General features: G+C 34.0%; 4 protein-coding genes across 4 annotated transcripts; all 4 read right to left on the bottom strand.

Annotated features, from left to right (window-relative positions):
- Window positions 1-5,843: 5,843 nt before the first annotated feature.
- LOC130629215 (uncharacterized) lies at window positions 5,844-6,905 on the bottom strand. Its single transcript, XM_057442355.1, has 2 exons — window positions 6,089-6,905; window positions 5,844-5,894 (listed from the first exon to the last, which is right to left on the bottom strand). Exon 1 carries the CDS (start codon window positions 6,534-6,536, stop codon window positions 6,159-6,161), a length of 378 nt encoding a protein of 125 aa, XP_057298338.1. The 5' UTR covers window positions 6,537-6,905; the 3' UTR covers window positions 5,844-5,894; window positions 6,089-6,158.
- Window positions 6,906-10,349: 3,444 nt separating this feature from the next.
- On the bottom strand, window positions 10,350-12,124 carry LOC130629745 (PH domain-containing protein DDB_G0287875-like). The gene is made up of 3 exons (XM_057443084.1): window positions 11,998-12,124; window positions 11,494-11,867; window positions 10,350-11,412 (listed from the first exon to the last, which is right to left on the bottom strand). The coding sequence occupies exons 1-3, from the start codon at window positions 12,122-12,124 to the stop codon at window positions 10,795-10,797; spliced, it is 1,119 nt and encodes a 372-aa protein (XP_057299067.1). The 3' UTR covers window positions 10,350-10,794.
- Window positions 11,817-13,522, bottom strand: LOC130629205 (uncharacterized). Its single transcript, XM_057442344.1, has 2 exons — window positions 13,119-13,522; window positions 11,817-13,024 (listed from the first exon to the last, which is right to left on the bottom strand). Exons 1-2 carry the CDS (start codon window positions 13,326-13,328, stop codon window positions 12,773-12,775), a joined length of 462 nt encoding a protein of 153 aa, XP_057298327.1. The 5' UTR covers window positions 13,329-13,522; the 3' UTR covers window positions 11,817-12,772.
- Window positions 12,224-12,758, bottom strand: LOC130629744 (uncharacterized). The gene is made up of 2 exons (XM_057443083.1): window positions 12,752-12,758; window positions 12,224-12,651 (listed from the first exon to the last, which is right to left on the bottom strand). The coding sequence occupies exons 1-2, from the start codon at window positions 12,756-12,758 to the stop codon at window positions 12,224-12,226; spliced, it is 435 nt and encodes a 144-aa protein (XP_057299066.1).
- Window positions 13,523-19,456: the final 5,934 nt, after the last annotated feature.

Raw genomic sequence — 19,456 nt, 5'->3', positions numbered from 1 at the left:
TAGCTCTGAACCTGTCTTGGCACGTGGTAACAAATACCCCACCATATGTGGGGTGTTTTCCTTGATTGGATTACCTCGATGAAAATTTTAACATTTTCTACTACTTTTATTTTCAAACAAATTTTTTGCTGCCGCAATTTTTAGTTCTTACATAAAGAACTTTTAATGCAAATGAAATGATTATAAATTTATTCTCAGGAATAAACTTTTGCGAGATTGCTTCACAATTTCCAACATAAGTAGGACTCGAAGTACTTGAAACTTGCAAAAGCTTATGCTCCTAAAGTTGGATGAAATATAGTTAATTAACAACATTTATAAATACACGTTTTTTCACCGCGTCTTATTCCACGAGATATAAAGTAGAATAGCCTATCGTTGAGCGTTAGTAGGAAACACCAATTTATATTTTTATGGGAAAATAAGTGTTTAGCAGTGTGACAGTATTTAGTTAGCTATAGCTATATATATACTTTCCAGACGAAGCTGTGAATTCCACCTGGCTTACTAAAAAACAATTCCCTACAGCATAAATAAATATTTGCATAGCATGCAGTAACTTTTAGCTAGCTCACTAGTAGAAAAGTAACGTTTGCTAGCTAAAGACCATTTCCCTTCAGCCTCCTGGCTAGTTATTGGGCCACATGTGTGCGGCACTAAAAGTTAGCTATCTAAAGAATAGTCAAATACTAACAGTGAATGTTGGCAAAACGGAAGGCCGAAGCGTTGTTTGAATTTTGATCACCTTAGCAACCCATCCACACACACAGAAAAAGTTGGTTTCACGTTGCCTCCATTTTGTAGAGCTTAAACTGCTGATCAAAAAATATGTATATGATCATGTGGTTTTGGTGAGCGCTTAATCAGATTTTGGGGTTTAAATATTTTGCTGAAGTCAGCAATGGGCCGTCAAAACCGAAAAAAATATTTTTTAGAAATATGTATACCTGTTGCCTTCATCGTATAGATCTTGAAACGCTGATCCTGAAAATGTATAGGATCATATACTTTTGACAAACGCTTGCAGAGATATTAGGGTTTAAAGGGTTTTGATGACGTCATCAACCCATTCATTCCAAAACGGATTTGGGGACCCAGGTTTGGGAAACTTACCCAAATTGGTCCTAAGTGGTCCCTAGTTACCCAAACGATGAAAATCATTGACGTTACCACCTCGTTTCCAAGTTATTTGAGCTCAAAGTTTTAAGTTTTTTTTGTTTTGTTTTTTTGTTTTAATCATGTATAATTTTCTTTTTCATCAACCTGTCTACAACAAAAAACACAAAAGTACATAGACGTTATATGTGGAAAGATAACAAAGAAACATATAAAAGTAAACATTGCACGCAACTTGGTAATGATTTAACAGTTCAACTTATTCACAAACCAATCTGCTTTCAAACGGCACAATGTTTACGTCTGTGTCGCGAACTAGCGATGCTTCAGACTTTACTCCTCTCGATCTACGAATACAAAATAGCTTTCATCTTAGCACATTGAAACTTTATCCAGTTCTCAGCCAATTTTTCGTGATACTCACTGATTCATTTCGCTTTTCAGCAATCGAACAAGACAGTTTGCTGTAAAACGTAGCACATTCTCGAGACACCCTTCCAAAATACGTGAAGATTAGGGGAGTGAATGATCCTTGATCAACAGTATTGAGTCTTGCATTATACGATCTTATTTTAGTTGACTCATTGGTTTTGTAGCATGCTTTCAGATCACGGTTCAGGTGCATTTTAGCCGTTGGGTTAAAAACTTTTACATCAAAAAAAGCCATTTGCTCTCTGATCTAAAATCCTCTAGCAGCTACGTCTACTCGTGTCTCGTCAGTAGTTATGGTTGATGAAGAAAACTGTTCACCAGCGATTTCCTGTAATACGGGCTCTATTCTCACGTCCTTAAAACATTCCTGAAGTAGTTCGGCAGTGAAGTCTCGGATTTTGTTGTGTCGTAATGTTATGAGACAACCTTTTGGACAGAATAGCGCGTGTTTATTTGTAAAAGAAACACCACAAACACATCTGGATGGTAATCGCCTTAGCAGGATGCAGTATCATATGAATAAACTGTCCCAAAATGATTGTTTATCCAAAACAAATCCATGTTCTCTAATTGCCAAGGTATTCAACCAACTCGAAGCACCAGTTCCCAAAGAAGCCTCGAGCGCTCTTACTTTTAGTTTAGTTTAGTTAGTCAACGACTTTTTTATTGATGTTAACGTCATTTCACAAGTCTTCCTCTTTATGTTTTAATTTCATTTTTTCGCTTCTTCAATACGTCCTCTATTAATTCGTCATTAATATCGTCTTGACATTTCACTTTTTCAACCATTTTACTTGTCAGGAGGCTAGAATTGCTGTACTCAGTGACGCAACGTTTGGACGGATCAAATATTGCTAATCATCCATATTTACCTGGAAGAGAGGGTAATAATCTCTCCCAGTCGTTGCAAACATATCCATTCAATATCCATGTACGAAGACAGCGTAAGCAGCATGCGGATAAGCTTCTCCAATTTTAGACAACGTTTCCACTTCTAAAATCCGGTTTTTCACTCTCTCTTCCACATATTTACGTTTGAAAGCTTCACTACCAACAGAAAATGGAAACTACTTAAAAAAAAGCTTTACTGCCAACTAAAGTTTTAAGTGCACTGTAATGGCTTCATTAATTTTATATAGGATACTAGTCTATAAAAGCCCGTGGAGAAATCCACTTAGGCAAAAGGTCAATAAAAAGAGAGTTATCAGGGATTAAAAATTTTGCTGACATCAGCAAAAACCCGTCAAAACCTTAAAAATTTTTTTAGGAATTTGTATACCTGTTGCCTTCATCGTATAGATCTTGAAACGCTGATCAAGAAAATGTATAGGACCATGCGTCTTTGACAAATGGTTGCAGGGATAATAGGGTTTTTTGATGACGTCATCCACCCGCCTATTCCGAAACGGATTTGGGGACCTATGTTGGGGAAAATTACCCAAATTGGTCTTAGGTGGTCGCTAGTTACCCACGCAGTGAAAAATCATTGACGTCACGACCTTGTTTCCAAGTTATTTGGCCTCAAATTTTAAGTGCCATGTAATGGCTTCATTAATTTAATATAGGGTATTGACGTTAAACTAGTGTTATTGACGTCGCGCCGTAACGTCATAAAGTTTAACATTTAAGACATAATTTTTTCGGTGACTTCAAAGAAAATTTCGGCGATATTAAAGGAAAATGAGGATATCCACTATGACCGTCACATACACTTTTTATTATTATAAGAGATTCATATTAAAGTAGTATTATTGACGTCGCGCCGTAACGTCAGAAAATTAAGGTTCTCAGACAACTTTTTCGACGACATCAAAGGAAAATGAACACATCCACTTTGCCTGTTACAGACTGACACACACACACACACACACACACTATAACGTACAAACCGAATTAAGTGAGGACACTTCCTGAGAACAACTAAACGAGGACATATATGAAATTTTAATAATTTCAGAACTAGTTGCATTCTCAATCCAATTTTTCAGATTATTGGAGAAATAATGATAGCGATTCGCTAAAAGCATATCACACTCATTTAATACAAACTTGAAAATTACGTGAGTACCGAGTGTAACACTAATGGCTTGCTGAGAGTTGCATTGTGAGGAGCACTAGGAAAAATGCAATGTGTGTGAACAAATTTTTTCGTATTTTAACAAAAAAGACCTATACAATAAAAAGTTAAAATATTATTTTGTATATTATAAAGGTCTATTAAATTAACAAAATTGCTAACAAAAGCTAGAGGACGTGTCAAAATGCAGTCGTGAAGGTGAAACACTATAAATATGAAGGAACCTACGTTCTGGACGAAAATATGTTTTTAATCAATACCTAGACAGTTTGTCGAATGATTTTGCAATTAGAGTATTTCAAAACAAATTTCAAGAGATATCGGGGAAAATGTACTAAAAATTCATGGTTATTTTCCGGGAACTAAGTAGGCAACTTATCTCACAATAAATGGTAACACCAAATGATTTCTATCGTATGAAATAAAACAGTCATAGTCTTTTTGTCCATAAGGAAAACATGGTGTGATTTTTTAGGAAATATAATTTTGTTATATATGGGTATCTGCAGACACAACCATGTTTCCAATAATTCTAATGGATCCATGGCTTAAACCTAAGGTGATTAAGATTAAATCATTAAATCATTAAGAATGTTCTTTACATGAGTAGTCGTTTTTTTCATCAAGTTCCTATAGCTTATTATCGGCTGTGTGTTTAGAGGAACAAAATTGAACGATTATACAAATGTCCAAAATCACATCTTTTAAGTTATTTTAAAAGCGGTAATTTTCGCTGAAAGAAATTTTCGCGAATTTTCGTTGAATTTGCGAAAATAAATTCTCGCGAAATATTTGATCACGAAAATTAATTGTCGCAAAAGAAATCTGACTAAATTCTCTCAAACTGATGACGAAATATATACAGAACCCACATTTGTATGCAAAATATGTCTTCCGGCATTATAAAATCTCCGAAAAAACTTTTTCAAAACACCGTTTTGCGAAAATTAATTCCCGTCTCACTACTTCTTTTAAGGTATTTATTACTTTAGAAGTGCTGGGCACACTGCTAAACCCCCATTGGATCGATAATAAATCGAAAAAATAAATAAATTAACCTATTATGATAAAACAAAACTTCAACAGAATGGAGAAAAATAAGACTTGACAAATAACGCGATATGGATAAATTTTTGGAAACACAGTGAGCTCGCGAGTTTCTGAAGACAATAAAAACTTTAGAAAAAAATTTAAAACAAAACCTAAGATTATAATAAAGCAATCTTACCATGTCAAGGCCTCAGCATATCGACTTTTCAAATACTACTTTCTCCTACCTTAAGGATGAAATAATTGGGACGAGAGACTTACTCGGATTCTCAAAAATAATTTGCGATGTGGCAGTTCTATTTTATTCAAAATTTGTGTGGACTTTTGGATTGACCAGCGTCGAAATGCATCACTAAATATCAGCATAAGATCGAAGTAATTTGTTTTTTTGAATTTAACCCTGACTCTCAATCAATATCTGGAGAAACTATATTTTCTTTATCCGAGAGTTAGAGATGTTCTTATTATATACAAAAAAAATTGATATCTTTCCATGTACTGTTTTTAAAAATCGAGCCACTCTTCAACATGCAATCTTCACATGCTTGTTTCCCAGGAGTTTTTCCAAGATTCAAAAACGTTTTCATGTGTTTTTGTATTTGTTCTTGTTGTTCTTTATTAAATTTTCTTCGACCCGTCTTTTTTTCTGTGCCCTTGGTTCGAATACTATCGAATACTATAAAACAAATTCACTACAATGTTAGTGCTCAGGAACAGGTTTACATTTAAACAACCACAAGATAAGAATTCATTTTTTCTAAATTTTACCCTGATTCTTAAAATTATATCTTTGGACAAATACTTCACCTTGGTAGTTTGAAAGCAAGACTTCAAAGCGATCAATATGACAAAAAAAATCCACTGATGCACTATCACGGATTCCCTCAAATCCATTTCATAAAATGGTACTAAGACACAGCAGTAGTTCATCCCGCACTATAACTATGCGCGTTGAGAAAATATCAGTTAATGTCCAATACGCCACCTAAATTGATCACTACCCACACGCGAATTAGAAACTGCATAAAGTGCCTTCAGGAGCAAACGTGATGTCCAGACATCTACAGTAAATTGATTTTTTTTTTTCATTCTAATGACATACCATTTTTAGTGGTGATTGCAGCTTCGTCTTGTTCCTCTTCTTCTTCTTCTTCTTCTTCTCCGTTCACTTCTTCTTTACTATCCTCGTCGTCTTGCACTAATTCATTGTCATCGATTTCTAAAAAATTGTGGTATGAAGAGAATACTTTCATATGTACAATAAAGAATGCAGAATGCTTTTTGTGCTTTTTTTTAATGTTAGAAAGTTATGGAGGGAAGTGAACGTATTATTAATACAGGTCGGTCTATGTAGTTGGCTATCATAAATTGTTACCCTACAATCCTGGAAGAGATAAAGGATCGAAAACTTACCCAAATCGATCTCAACGTCTTTTAAACTCTTGCCAGCAAAATCAGTTAATTTTCCTTGGTCCATAAGTCCTTATGGACCAAGGAAATTAACTGATTTTCCGCATTTCGCCAACTGCAAGGTATCTTCTGGCAATCTATAATATTCTCGATGAACTTTAATGTCATGCCCCATGTAAGAAGCCAGCATTTCCAGTTCCCGTTCTTCCAAGTTAAGCAGTTGACTCAATGTTGCGATGTGTTTTCGCAATTTTGTTGATGTAATTGCATCTGGACACTTCAGTGTTAAAGGTGAAACATTTTTTCTTAAAGCATCATTGCCTCGCAAGAATTGCAAAGAACCCCTGGTCGGTACACTAAATACATAAGGATTTTCTTCAGAAATACCCACTTCACCTCTTGTTTTGTTAAGCAGTGCAATTGCCTTTTCATTCGATTTTGTCAATATCATAGGGACCTTTCGTCCACGTTTTCCTCTCAACTCCACACGTTTCAAACTCTGGCATAACTTTATTTCGAATGCTGTCAAAGATGATTTAATATCTTCATGCGGCAAACAGTTAGGCGCTTCTATGTAATCTTTCAATTTAAAAAAAAGAAAGCATTGAGGTGTATCTATATATTAATACGCCTTGTGTGTGTGCGCACAGTGAGGCCAAGGACAAAAAATTACGGGTCACTTTCTTATGGCTCATGCATTGTGTCCCGAAAGCGTGGCGTTACGCTAAAATTTACAAGTTAAAAAAACGCAAGTCAGGGGGTTACTATTTAATCTTACCTCCGGTTTACAATGTGCCGTACCCCACGGAAACAAGTTGTTTATCAACTGAAAAAAGAAACCGAAACGAAGAAGGTTGTCTCTTTTTTGAAGTAATCCTGAAAAAAGTTATTTCAAACAAGGCATGCCAATGCTTACTCGTCTTAAGGTTAGCTTAAACATCATTTTTGTGTGGGAGACCGAGGTTGCTTCCTTTTATAGAAAATATATCGAATTCGACTATGAATGTAATTCGAATCTGAAATGAAAAAAAAAACTGTTGTTGTCGAACGAAGTGTTGATAGTTAGATATATTTCTAACGTAGGATGATTTAACATCACAAAGAGAACTGATTGGAAATGTATCAGTCAATTATACATTTTCTATTCGTTCTCTTTGGGATGAAGCAAAGTTTAGTATTCGAAGTAAAAAACTGATTGCAGTTTTATTGAGAGAACGCTAGCAAACTAGCTACCTACTGAGAAGCGAAAGAAAAGCAGGTGTGTTGTTTAGATTATTTAGTAAAGAAATGAATTTAGGTGTATAACGATTTTTAGCCGTTTCTTTCAGAACTAAATTTTCCCTTAAATATTAAGTTTCTTGTTGTCTTGAGCATTTTACGTACATTTTCCATTTTTTTTTTGTTCCACATTTATCAACATAGAATAATTCAGATTGTGAGCAACCTCGCTCCCAGAGCTTTCTCTTTTTGCCATCCCGTTATAAAAGAGACGAACAGCCGGGTCGAGGCTGAAATGTACGAGTTAGTTTTGAAAATTTAAATTACTGTGCTGTATGTTTTTGTTTGGTATGCCTTACATCGGTTTAATGAAAGATTCAGTGGATTCTTCCACGGGAATTCTGCAAGTAATTTTAGTAGATCTAGATTTTAAATGTCACATATATACTGCAGTTGTTGGACATATTTTCAATTTTTTTGGTCATTTATATGATAATGCAGATTGTAAGATTCGCACTGCTGTATTGTTTGACTTTTGATGGACGTGTATCTATTACATCGATTAAATGAGAAATACAGCGGATTTTTCCACGGGAAACAGCTAGTGTAGCATTATTATTAACAAGATCATCAATAATCTCATAATAGCGAGGACATTGCATAAGGAATGGGGAGTGAAACACTAAGAATAAAACTTGCCTAAAGCGAGGACAAGTGCACAATAATTCCCCTAAAAGTGAGGACATTTCAATAAACCAATGAAAAGTGAAAACAAGGTCCTCTGCAAACTTCAAACCACGAGAGGTCCAAGGTCAAAAGACACTATAATATGCTATTATCTCAATTTAAGATAACACAATCAACCCAGGACGGCTTAATCAATAATTCCATAATGACGAGGTCATTGCATGAGGAATGGGAAGTACGACCAAGAATAAAATTTGACGGGTAACGAAAATAATACCCCTTAAAGTGAGGACATTTCAATGAACCAATGAAAAGTGAAAACACGGTCCTCTGCAAACTTCAAACCACGAGAGGTCCAAGGTCAAAAGACACTATAATATGCTATTATCTCAATTTAAGATAACACAATCAACCCAGGACGGCTTAATCAATAATTCCATAATGACGAGGTCATTGCATGAGGAATGGGAAGTACGACCAAGAATAAAATTTGACGGGTAACGAAAATAATACCCCTTAAAGTGAGGACATTTCAATGAACCAATGAAAAGTGAAAACACGGTCCTCCTCAACATATACAAACCAAACCACAAGATTTCCTATTCATTAGGCAAATATTTTTTTCATTTGTGATGGCCAAACATACTCAAATCGTTGCGCAAAACAACTTAAAAGAAATTATTTAAGCACCCATTTTGACTCCTTTAATGTACTCTTAATGACTCCCTAAAGGACGTCCCCACAGGCACCGTAAAAAAAACCTTTCTAAGTTTCATTTGACTCTTCTAAATTTATAAGTGAATTGAAAGTTTCACAGTAATGCAGGGTTTCCCCTAACCCACTAAACCACAGCTATGGTTTTGTACTTGCACGCATAATCAGAATCAATGCTGGAGCTCAAAATATATCTTACCAATAGGAAATATTGAATATTATGCTTGAAATGGTACACATAGCAGGAATTGGAATTGTCCTCTTTAACATCTTTTTTTTTCAATACACCCCGATATTCAAGTATGAACTGTCCTTGAAGAATCTTCTCTTTTGCAACAACACCATAACCTAAAATATATAATCAATGGTTTGCAACAAAGCAGTTCGATATTTTTTTTAAAAAAAAAGTCTCTAACGCTCTAAAAAACATTGTTAACCCTATTCGGTCCGGGGTTTTTCGAACATACTATGACCGGGGGAGGGGGCGGATTCCGCCCCCCCCCTCAATAACTTTTCATAGGGTTGTTCAAATTGAATCAAACTTGGCACACTTATAGTACGTCATAAAAGGAACAAAATGGCGCCAAAAAAAATTTGCTTGCGTCAGCACATTTTCTGTGACGTCATCAAAAGCTTGAAAATTGTTAAAAATGCCACTATCTGCTTAAAATATAATTACTTTTGTTCTAGAGCGAATTTTTACATTCTGTTTGAAGTTTCTGAAAGTTAAATAAAAGTTATTTAACATATCTTCCGGTTTTTACATGGATCGGATGAAAAATTGCCAAAAATTGCCTGAAAATCCGTTTTTTTCCGATTTTCGGGTAAAATCTGACAAAATCGGGAAATCGGATTAGTCACGTGTTCAAATTATTTAAAATGATTCTTCTTGATGAAACAAAGTTGTGTTGCAAGTTTCAAGTTCTAAGGATAATCCTAACAGGAGTTATTATATTTTCGCCATTATAAGGATTTCATAGAGATTTTTAGGGGTAGTTTCGAGTAATGGCCAATATCAAAGCCTCTGAAAGGTATGGGACCTAAAAAATTAGCATGCAGGTGTCTAATAGATAAATGTTGAAACTCAGTAAGTATCATAGCCATATAACAAAGCAATCAGGAGTTATTAAAAAAAACCGTCAGGGGGGCGAAATCCGCCCCCCCCCGGACCGAATAGGGTTAATACAAAGACTATGTACAAGACATAAACAGTACAGTCCAGATGTACGCGTACGCGTACGCTCAACTTGCAAAAATAATTGCTTTCATTCAAAAACACAATAGGATAGCGAGTTCCTTTTAAATCACGCACAAATAATTGCTTCGTGTTAAAAACAAAAGCATAGCAAGAAACATTGTTTATAACCAATACTCTGCATGGGAAAAAATTAAACGCGAAGGCCATTAAATTTTATTTTTTTTTCACAACAAAACTAGTCAGATGAGGTAATCGTTACGCACTTTTTAAATAATCATGAACTACGGTCGCTGTTCTAATCGTTACGCAGTTCTTTTGTTTTATTCATGCAAAATTAGTTTCTTGTAACATATTCACCAAATATGAGGACCATATGGAAGCGCTATCATGCACTTTTTCACATAAAACAATGCGTAATGATTAGATCGAAAAAACTCAAATCATTACGCATTTTTTTATATTTTTTACGCAGGTGCGTAATGATTATAACACCCTGCGCAATTAATAAAATAGTTTGTTACGCACCTAAGATCTAATGGTTACGCACGCTATTTACGTAGCGGTGTAGTCTGGATTAGTCTATTTGTGCCTTTTTTATCTTTTTGAATATTAGAACTACAACCGTCAATAATTTCAAAGAGGTGCAATGGAAATAACTAATAAAATATAACAGGGAATTGAAACAATACAACGTGTAGTGTGGCGAAAATGACCTTGAAACTTCGGCTTTTATTTTAAACAGGGAAAATACCGGCAGTTATACAACAACTACATTTCATTTAAATTACTCTCCCATTTGCATCTTTCCGAAACATGCATTGCGTCTCTGTTCTTTTTTTTTATCCTTTCGAATAATTCTCGAACTTGAGGATACTGTGGGAACTCCCATTTGTCACCACCCAAAAAAAGTTGCAGTTAACGGCCCACAGATAACATTTTGGACAGCGAAGGTGTCGATATCTTCCCCTACAGCTGTTCCGAACTCGCTTGTTTTTTTTATTTCCCGAAGGATGTTGTCAGCTGTCCCCAACTTTTTTTGCAGACATTCTATCTGTAATCCTGCAGCAACACCGTTTTCATCATACAAAAATCGCGTGAGGGCTTTTCCTATGTACAAACTAGGACCTCTCTTGGTGTCGTAAATGCATGCGTACCATTTACCAACCACATCGCATTCTTTTGTTGGCGAATTTAAAAACTTCCACGTTTTTTCCATTGACAACAGTGTATCTGTTGATTCATCCTGGACAACGTCCTCTTCGCTTTCCTCTCTTTCTCCTTCCTCTTCTTCCTCTTCTTCATCTTCTTCTTCGCTCGAGGTAATCTCATCGGTATCGCTGTCGTCTTCCTTGTTTATTGTAATTTTCTGCTTTCCCTTTTTGCTCGCAATTGCAATTTGTTGTTTCTTCCTTTCTCTTTCTTCTTTTCTTAGCAACGCCTTTCCTTCCCTTTCTTCTCTCTCTCGGGCTTTTCGTTCAAGCTCTTCTAGCAGCTCTTTCTGCGTAATAACCTACAACATGGACAATCAATTAGTTATTTTTAATGTGAAATGCAAAATCATTAATGTACTTATTCTTAAATAATATTTTACCTTTCCGCGAAGATCTAACTTTTGTCTTCTTTTCTTAGGCTGATCTACTGAACCTTTTACTTTATCGAGGAACAGCTCTTCAAATACCTCAGTCGATTTTGGGGTGGACTGGTTAATTGGTGACAACTTCCAACCATTTGGAATCCAGCAGAAGCCTGTAGGTGCTGTATATGGATATGGTCCAAGCCGCTTTAACAAGATATTCATCTCATTAGTTTCATCACGACTTCCGCCTGGCAGAGATGATGAAGTTATATTTACATTAGGGGTGGTTGTAGGTGTGGTATTAGATATTGATAAAGGAGATTCTGCTTGGTTTTGCAATTCGGGCAGTGGTAATGATGTCGAGACTTGATTTTGCGCAAGACCCGCAGCTGCATCGATTTGTCCGAAAGTACAAAAATGTTCAGTTAAGATGTTTATTCAACAGGTTTAGCCATTTTTATCAGTCACAAAAGAAAATAACGTACCCGTCTGACAATTTAGACCAGTCAAGAGCTTTACCACTTTGTTTCCACGTATAATATTTCGCTAACAATCTTGGGTCCAAGCGTTCCTTTGGATACATGGTTTTGTCAATTGGCCATATTCCAGTACTCCTAAATCCATTGATAACGCTTTCTTTTTTCATGCCATCTTTCCAAATAGAACAGAGTTCATTGACAAACTCAGACTTTGTCAATTGGCTTTTAGCACCATGTGTTGTCACGCGTAAATGGAGGCGCTTCTCTCAAGCACGTTTTAAGGGTCCAAAACATGCAACATCTAGGGGTTGCATGACATCCGTAACATGTGGAGGGAATTTCATTATAATTATATCGTCTTCCAATGCTTTTTTAATGACAGATATGCTGATATGGGTAAGGTGCCCATCAAACACCAGTAACAATGGTCTTTCTGTTACGTCCTCAGTGAATTTGGCGAACCACGTGGAAAAAACTTCCGTGTCCATCCAACCGTTTTCAGACTTGGCGTAAAACGTGTTGGGTAGAGCCTTGTCCCCGTACCACGTACTTTGCATATTTTTTCCAGTGATTATAATAAGAGGGTCAAGTGCCACTCCAGCTGCATTACAAACACCGAGTACAGTGATGTTTTCTCTCCCAGCGCCATACCGTAATTTAAGGGCACGCCGTCCCTTCACGGAGACAACTTTCCCTTTTGATGGATCAGTTGGTTAAGAACTTTCGTCACAGTTTCAGATCCGTTGTGCATCCAGATTAGGGTATTTCTCGAACATCTAAAAATATCATTTTACTATACATCATGCACGGTCAAATTATAAACGCTGTTTCCTATAAAAGCGTACCGTCAATGACGCATATATTACCTGTTCCAATTGATCGTAGAAATCAAAAATTATAAATGGATTGGATGTGTTTGCTTTACGGGCAGTACTAATCATCTCAGCCTTCTTGTGACTCAGTCCGTTTCTTTTCATAAAGCTCTTTATCCACGCCAAACCAGGCCTTCCATTTTTAAACTGGAGTGAAATCGTCCCTGTGACTTTGATGTATTCGGCAACAAGATCCTAAATAATAAATTAAATGATGATACAAATATAAATAGTGACAGAATTTCCAACATTCAGTTTTAAACCCTTACAAAAACAGCTATTAGCTTACCAAAATTTCATCCAACGTAGGACTAAAACCAAGGTTACATACAACACCAATGCACTTAGCTAGCCGGGCCTCCGTTTCTGCATCGAAAACACATTTCCGACCAGACTTTCCTAATTTGGCTCCTTCCTTGCGTTTTTTTAAACGAAATCGCAGCGTAGATTCGTTAATACCATGACGTTTTGCTATGCCTCTGACTGATGCATTCGGCATAGAATCGAACTCTTAAAGCGCTTCCTGGAGGTGCTCTTCTGTCCACGCGTCCACAACTTTCTTCGCAACTTTTCTGCTACCCTGATTTTTTCTTCGACCACTCTTTGATACACGTTTTTTTGTTTTCATTGTTAAGCCGTCTAGACAAACTATAAACACGATAAAACACAGTATACATTCCCAAAAATACTCACTGTGGTCTCTCATCCAAGAATATGGTAAAACAAGTGTTTAGAAATTAAAACAAACATAGCAAAACAAAATTCTACCTTCTCCCCGTACGAATTGATCTGCAAAAGAGTTTGTTACTAGAATCTTGTCTTGTTAAGGAATTATTGACCAATTGGCGCCAAAGACCTTCACAAAATACCATATAAGGAATGTTTACCCCTTCCTGGCAATTATAACAAGGCATAAAGTTCTTAACTAAAGACGTTAAACAAGATTTCTAGTAGTCTCTCTAACTTTGCTTTGTGCGTAATGATAATATTATGCCCAATGATTTCTTGATTTAATCATTGCGCATCGTTTTTTTGCCCCGGGCGTGATTTTTACATAAAAAGGCCTCCGAGAATCAATGGACGAGGTTCGGGTCTGTAATTTAACACAGTTTTTTACCAGTGGACCGTGCTAACAAAAATAGTAGAGGAAAGTTAGTGAAGTGATTCGGAAAGTTGATATTGGACTTTTTTGGAGTGGTGTTGGAAACATCAAGATTTCTCTGGAAGAGTCGTTGTATGGAATAATTTAATTGGTTAATATAGCGGAGGAATCATTTCAGTTAGTTTTTTCATTCTTTAATTTTATTTTAAACCTTGTTTTAGTTGCGAAATTAACAAACTTAAAAATGCGTAATGAATATAAATGCGTAACGATTACCTCATAAGTAAAACGATTTTAATCTCAATATATTTTAAAAACACAATCTCTTTTAAAAACCAAATCCAATAGTCTAAATATTTAAAAAAAAACTAATGCTGCCATTTTTTAAAACTTTTAGTAATATTTCTTTATCATCAAAGCTTATTTTTTAACATGCAAAACTTTTAAAAGTTCTTCTGATAAAAAGCAAAGTTTAACAACGCAAACAAGAAAATCCTACGTTCGGGACCTTTCCCTTCACGATAAGATTTCGAAAACAATTTAAATTTCAATACTAAAGAAAGAAAAATCTAACTTTTGACGGTCTTGATAACTTTTGACGCGATTAAAATGTGGAAACGCTCGTTGTGGGGAAATTTTGTTCTGGTAAGAATAAAAAGATACTAAGTCAATACTGCATGCATTGCAAAATGTAATAAATATATTAATCATGTATTTAAAGTTTTACCAATCGTCGTACAGCGTCTGAACATTAAATCATTTTTAAATCTTTATGTATTTTATAGTTTTTTGAATGGTTTTATTTTGAAAATACTTTTCATAGCCTGTTTATTCTTGTAGTTTTTTTTATATAAATACTAAATTGCATAACTTTAAACAATAGATTCACGCACAACGAATAAAGCGTGATGAAATTACATGAAAAATAACAAAATTCTCTTATGAGATTTACAAAGGGTGCGCTAGCCTTTTGTATATAACAAAAAAGATATTTGTTAAAACATTGTCTTGTTTTTTCTAGCGTGCAAAACCTATACCAACAAAGTAGATTTATTTTTACAGAAACATTTCAAGTTATTTATTTCCATTAAAAAAATAAATTTTTAGAAAACTCTTGACGTTGTAGAAATTTTTTTCTTTGAAAAAAACGAAACTGAACAATCTTGCAAGATATATAACTTTCTTAAAATAAGACTTTAGTTTTTACAACAAAATATTATTAAATTTTATATATATATAACATAATTATTTTTATCTCTTGAAAGCTTTAAGCAATGCTTGCAACCAACAATGCTTCTCGCTGTCTATTTAGTTTCCACGCAAAACTTTTATTTAATAAAACTATCAAACAGTGGCTCGCCGCGTCACATTGGTTAGAGTTGATAACATTTACAATTATGCTATCGGGAATAATTATGTTCACACTATTTAACAATAGTTACGCGCAGTTATAATAAGACATTTTTTCTTCAAGAATCTTTTATTTATTACGCGCAAGTTATGACTTACAAGACTCGCAAGATAATTAATAAGAATAAAAGACAAACAACTACCGCCTCCGAGAAAAAGGTGTGAAACTTGAGTGTACGCATACAATTACATCTGGACTGTACTGTAGCAAAAACAATCTACATAAAGGAGAGGGTCTACTTATTATATAAATGCTGCTTGCTACTAACAGGTGGAAAACAGTGCTAGGTTTGTTATCTCACACTATTTGTAACACTCAATAATGGAGGAACCTATTTCTTAACAAACATCAATGAAAAGTTGGAATTTTGAGTAGGATGCGTGAAGATTTCATAGAACCTTATTCAAAGTATTATCAAGTGTAGATTGATAACTTCTGATTGACATATTTATATATTTATATAAAGTCGTAATGATACCTTCTTGCAAAGAAACAGACTAAAAAGAACCTTACTTTACCTAGCGCCTGCATCTTTTTGCCAGCCTCGCATTGTTAAAGCCAAAAGGGCTTACCATGAAAAATGTAAACATTCAGAAAGGTCTATACAACCTATTTCAACAAGCAAGTTATAAAGCAATTTATTTCTTATGAATGTAGTAGTAGTAGTAGTATTTATTTCGTGTGAGATAACTGTATATTTTACATTAAATAAATACCTACGGGGAGACCATCAGATAGTATAAATACTAATGTAGGTGATGGCCACCTATATAAGATCAAACGATTGCAATAAGCAGAATGACACTTACAAAAAAAAATTTTTTAGTAAAATCTTTTTTATGCAGTGGAGCAATCCAGAAGATAAGTTTTGCAGATTTTTTTTAGTTGTTTTAGAGTGAGAGAGGCTAGGTCGTATTGGTGAAAGTGTTGTTGGATATTGTTCCAATTAATAATAGATTGGTAACGTATAGATTTGAGACCAAATGAGGTAGTCCTAACAGAAGGTCTAGCTAGAAGTTTAATGGATTTACTTCTTGTTGAATGATTAGATGAATGGCAGACCAATTTAAAAATATCACAAATATTACCTGGAGAATGCAGATTTATAATATTAAAAGTTAAAATAATGTTGAGAAATTTTATAAGATCTGAAAGAGTAAGAATATTAAGATTAAGAAAAATAGGATTTGATGGTGAGTTAAATTTAGAAAAAGTAATGACTCGGAGAGCAGCTTTTTGTAAGCGAAAAATTCTACATGACTTTGAAGTGAGACCCCACACTTGCGGACTATAAGAAATATGAGAAGAAAATAATGCATGGTAAATTGAAAGTAGGATATCCTTAGGCACATAATATCTTAGTTTGCAAAGAGCTCCATTTGTTTTTCTTAATTTATTGCCAATATAAGATATGTGGAAATCCCAATCTAGAAATTCATCTATTAATATACCTAGATATCTTACATGAGATGAGAATTCAAGTTTTTTTCCATTTAATTTCAGCCTTATATCATAGTTGACTGCTTTATTTCTTTGCCTAAATAGGATGACTTCAGTTTTTCCTACATTTAATGCTATTTTATTTGCAGTTAGCCATTTATATATACATTTTAAATCTATATATTTAAATGCTTCTGCATTTTTTTCAGATTATGGTTAGCATATAACATGCAAGTGTCATCTGCGAAATGAAAAATTTCTGAAAAAATTATTGAGTTGATTAAATCATTAATATAAAGTAAAAATAAAATAGGACCAAGAACGGAACCTTGGGGAACTCCATGTTTAATAAAAAGTTTTTTAGATTTGGTGTTAGTTAGGGAGACATATTGTACCCTATTGCTGAGATAGGAGCGAAACCAGGAGTTTGTTACACCTCTAATTCCATAATGTTCAAGCTTTGAAAGGAGAATTTCGTGTGATACAGTATCAAAGGCCTTTTGAAGGTCTATGAAGATTCCACATGCAAACTTACAATTATCTAAATTTTGTCGAATAGTTTCAGTGAGACTAATTAGTGCATGGGTGGTTGAATGTTTGGTCCTAAATCCAAATTGTTTACTGGTTATAATTTTATTAGAATCTAGAAAAGAAATTAATCGGTTTTTAATTATTTTTTCAAAGATCTTATCCAAATTGCTTAATAATGATATGGGTCTATAATTATTTGGATCAAGAGGAGACCCTTTATTCTTGTAGATTGGTATGACACTAACCATCTTTAATATGTTTGGGAATACACCTTGTTGTAGGGAAAGATTAAAAAGTTTGGTTAATATTGCAGAAATTGCTATGTTGGCTTGTTTTAAGATAAGATTAGGGACACTATTTGGGCCCGATGCTTTGGTTAAATCAAGGTTATTTATGATCTTTAAAACTTCTTCTATTGTTACAGGGTTAAAGAATAATGAGTTACTATTATTATTTTTTAGGTAAGATGAAAAGTGTGTATTGTTATGTGGAATTTGGTTTCTAATTTTATCTGCAACAGAAGTAAAATGTTCATTAAAAGCATTAGCTACAGTTAATTTTTCAGAGATTATTTTATCATTTATTTTTAAGGAAGAAGTGCTAGATCTACTGTTGTTATCTTTATTATTTAAAATATCCTTTATACCTTTTCAAATTTTTCTACTGTTATTTTTGTTGATTAAGAAAAATTCTTTATAATAGTTTGATTTTGAGTTCCTGATAAGATTAACTATACGATTTCTATAAAATTTATATTGGTTTTGATAATATAATTTTTTTTCTTGGTTTTTAGCTTTGATTAACTTTTTATAGTAATTATTGCGGATGTTAATGGATTTTAGAATAGCTCTAGTGACCCAAGGTTTATTTCTATTACTTAATTGTTTTTTGATAGTTTTTTATTAGGGGTATGTCTACTTACAATTTGGTCTAATTGATTAAAAAAAAGGTTAAAAGAGTTATTTACATTATTTTCATTTAAAAGCAAAGTAGAATCCCAATCTATAGATTCTATGTCATTTATTACGGCATTAATGTTTAAATTTTTCCAATCCTTGTAATAGGTGTCTAAATTATCCTTGACTTTAAGTCTATTGTCAAAATAAATTAAAAATTGAGGAAGGTGGTCTGAAATTGAGGTGATGATGTTACCTGAGAAATATTTTGTAAATGGATTAGATGTAAATATATTATCAATTAAAGTTTTAGATGTATTAGATATTCTGGTTGGAATTGTTATAGATGGTTTTAAAAAATTAGAATAAAGTTCATCCAGGAAATCATCAACTAGATGGTTACTTTCACATTTTAGAAGATCAATATTAAAATCTCCCATTAAAATAAGTTTTTGTTTTTGCTTAATAGCTACTTCAAAGAAGGGTTTAAGATACAAGTTAATAAATTCAGGAATTGGCATATTAGGGTGTTTATAAATGCACCCAACAATGGTATTTTTACGATTGTTATCTAAGATTTCTACAAAAGTTGATTCTAATTTACTTTCAAGAAAGAGCAAATTTGAAAGGTCTGAGCGTACCACTACTGTTAGCGAATTAGAAATATACAAGGAAGTACCTCCTGCATTGCTGCTTGAAAGGTTATGAAATCCTCTATAACCTTTTAAAATTGGTGTTATTGAGTACTTACTAAGTCTAGTTTCACTGAAGCCTAACACATCAAAGTCAATATTGAGAGAGTTCAGAAGAATGTTGATATTATCAATATTCTTGGGAAGAGAACAAGTATTAAGATGAAAATAAGAAAAATTAGGTGTAAGGTCTGAAGAAGAAAGTTGTTCAAGAGTAGAGTTAAAGCTGTTATATTCATAATATTTACAATTAGTAAACCGTTCATCTTCATCATCAACATTATTTGAAAAAGAGGTTTCAATATGAGAGTTAACGTCAGAAAAAATCTGACTTTTTTGTGCCTCAAACAGAGGTGTATTGTCACTCTGGAATGGAAAAATTTCAGAATTACACTTTAAACACGACCATGCCTCATCTGAGTTATCCTTGGTGAGTTTTTTGAAGTCATTAGAATTAAGCAAGTTACAACTTGGGTGAACCCAAAGTTTACAAAAATCACAAAAAATACAGTTAGAATTTGCCCTAATCAATTCACTGCATATACCACAAAAAAA

This window comes from Hydractinia symbiolongicarpus, chromosome 2, assembly GCF_029227915.1.
Source record: "Hydractinia symbiolongicarpus strain clone_291-10 chromosome 2, HSymV2.1, whole genome shotgun sequence".
Taxonomy (NCBI): Eukaryota; Metazoa; Cnidaria; class Hydrozoa; order Anthoathecata; family Hydractiniidae; genus Hydractinia; species Hydractinia symbiolongicarpus.
The sequence above is the reverse complement of the archived record's forward strand: the minus strand, read 5'-3'. Positions and strand labels throughout refer to the sequence as shown.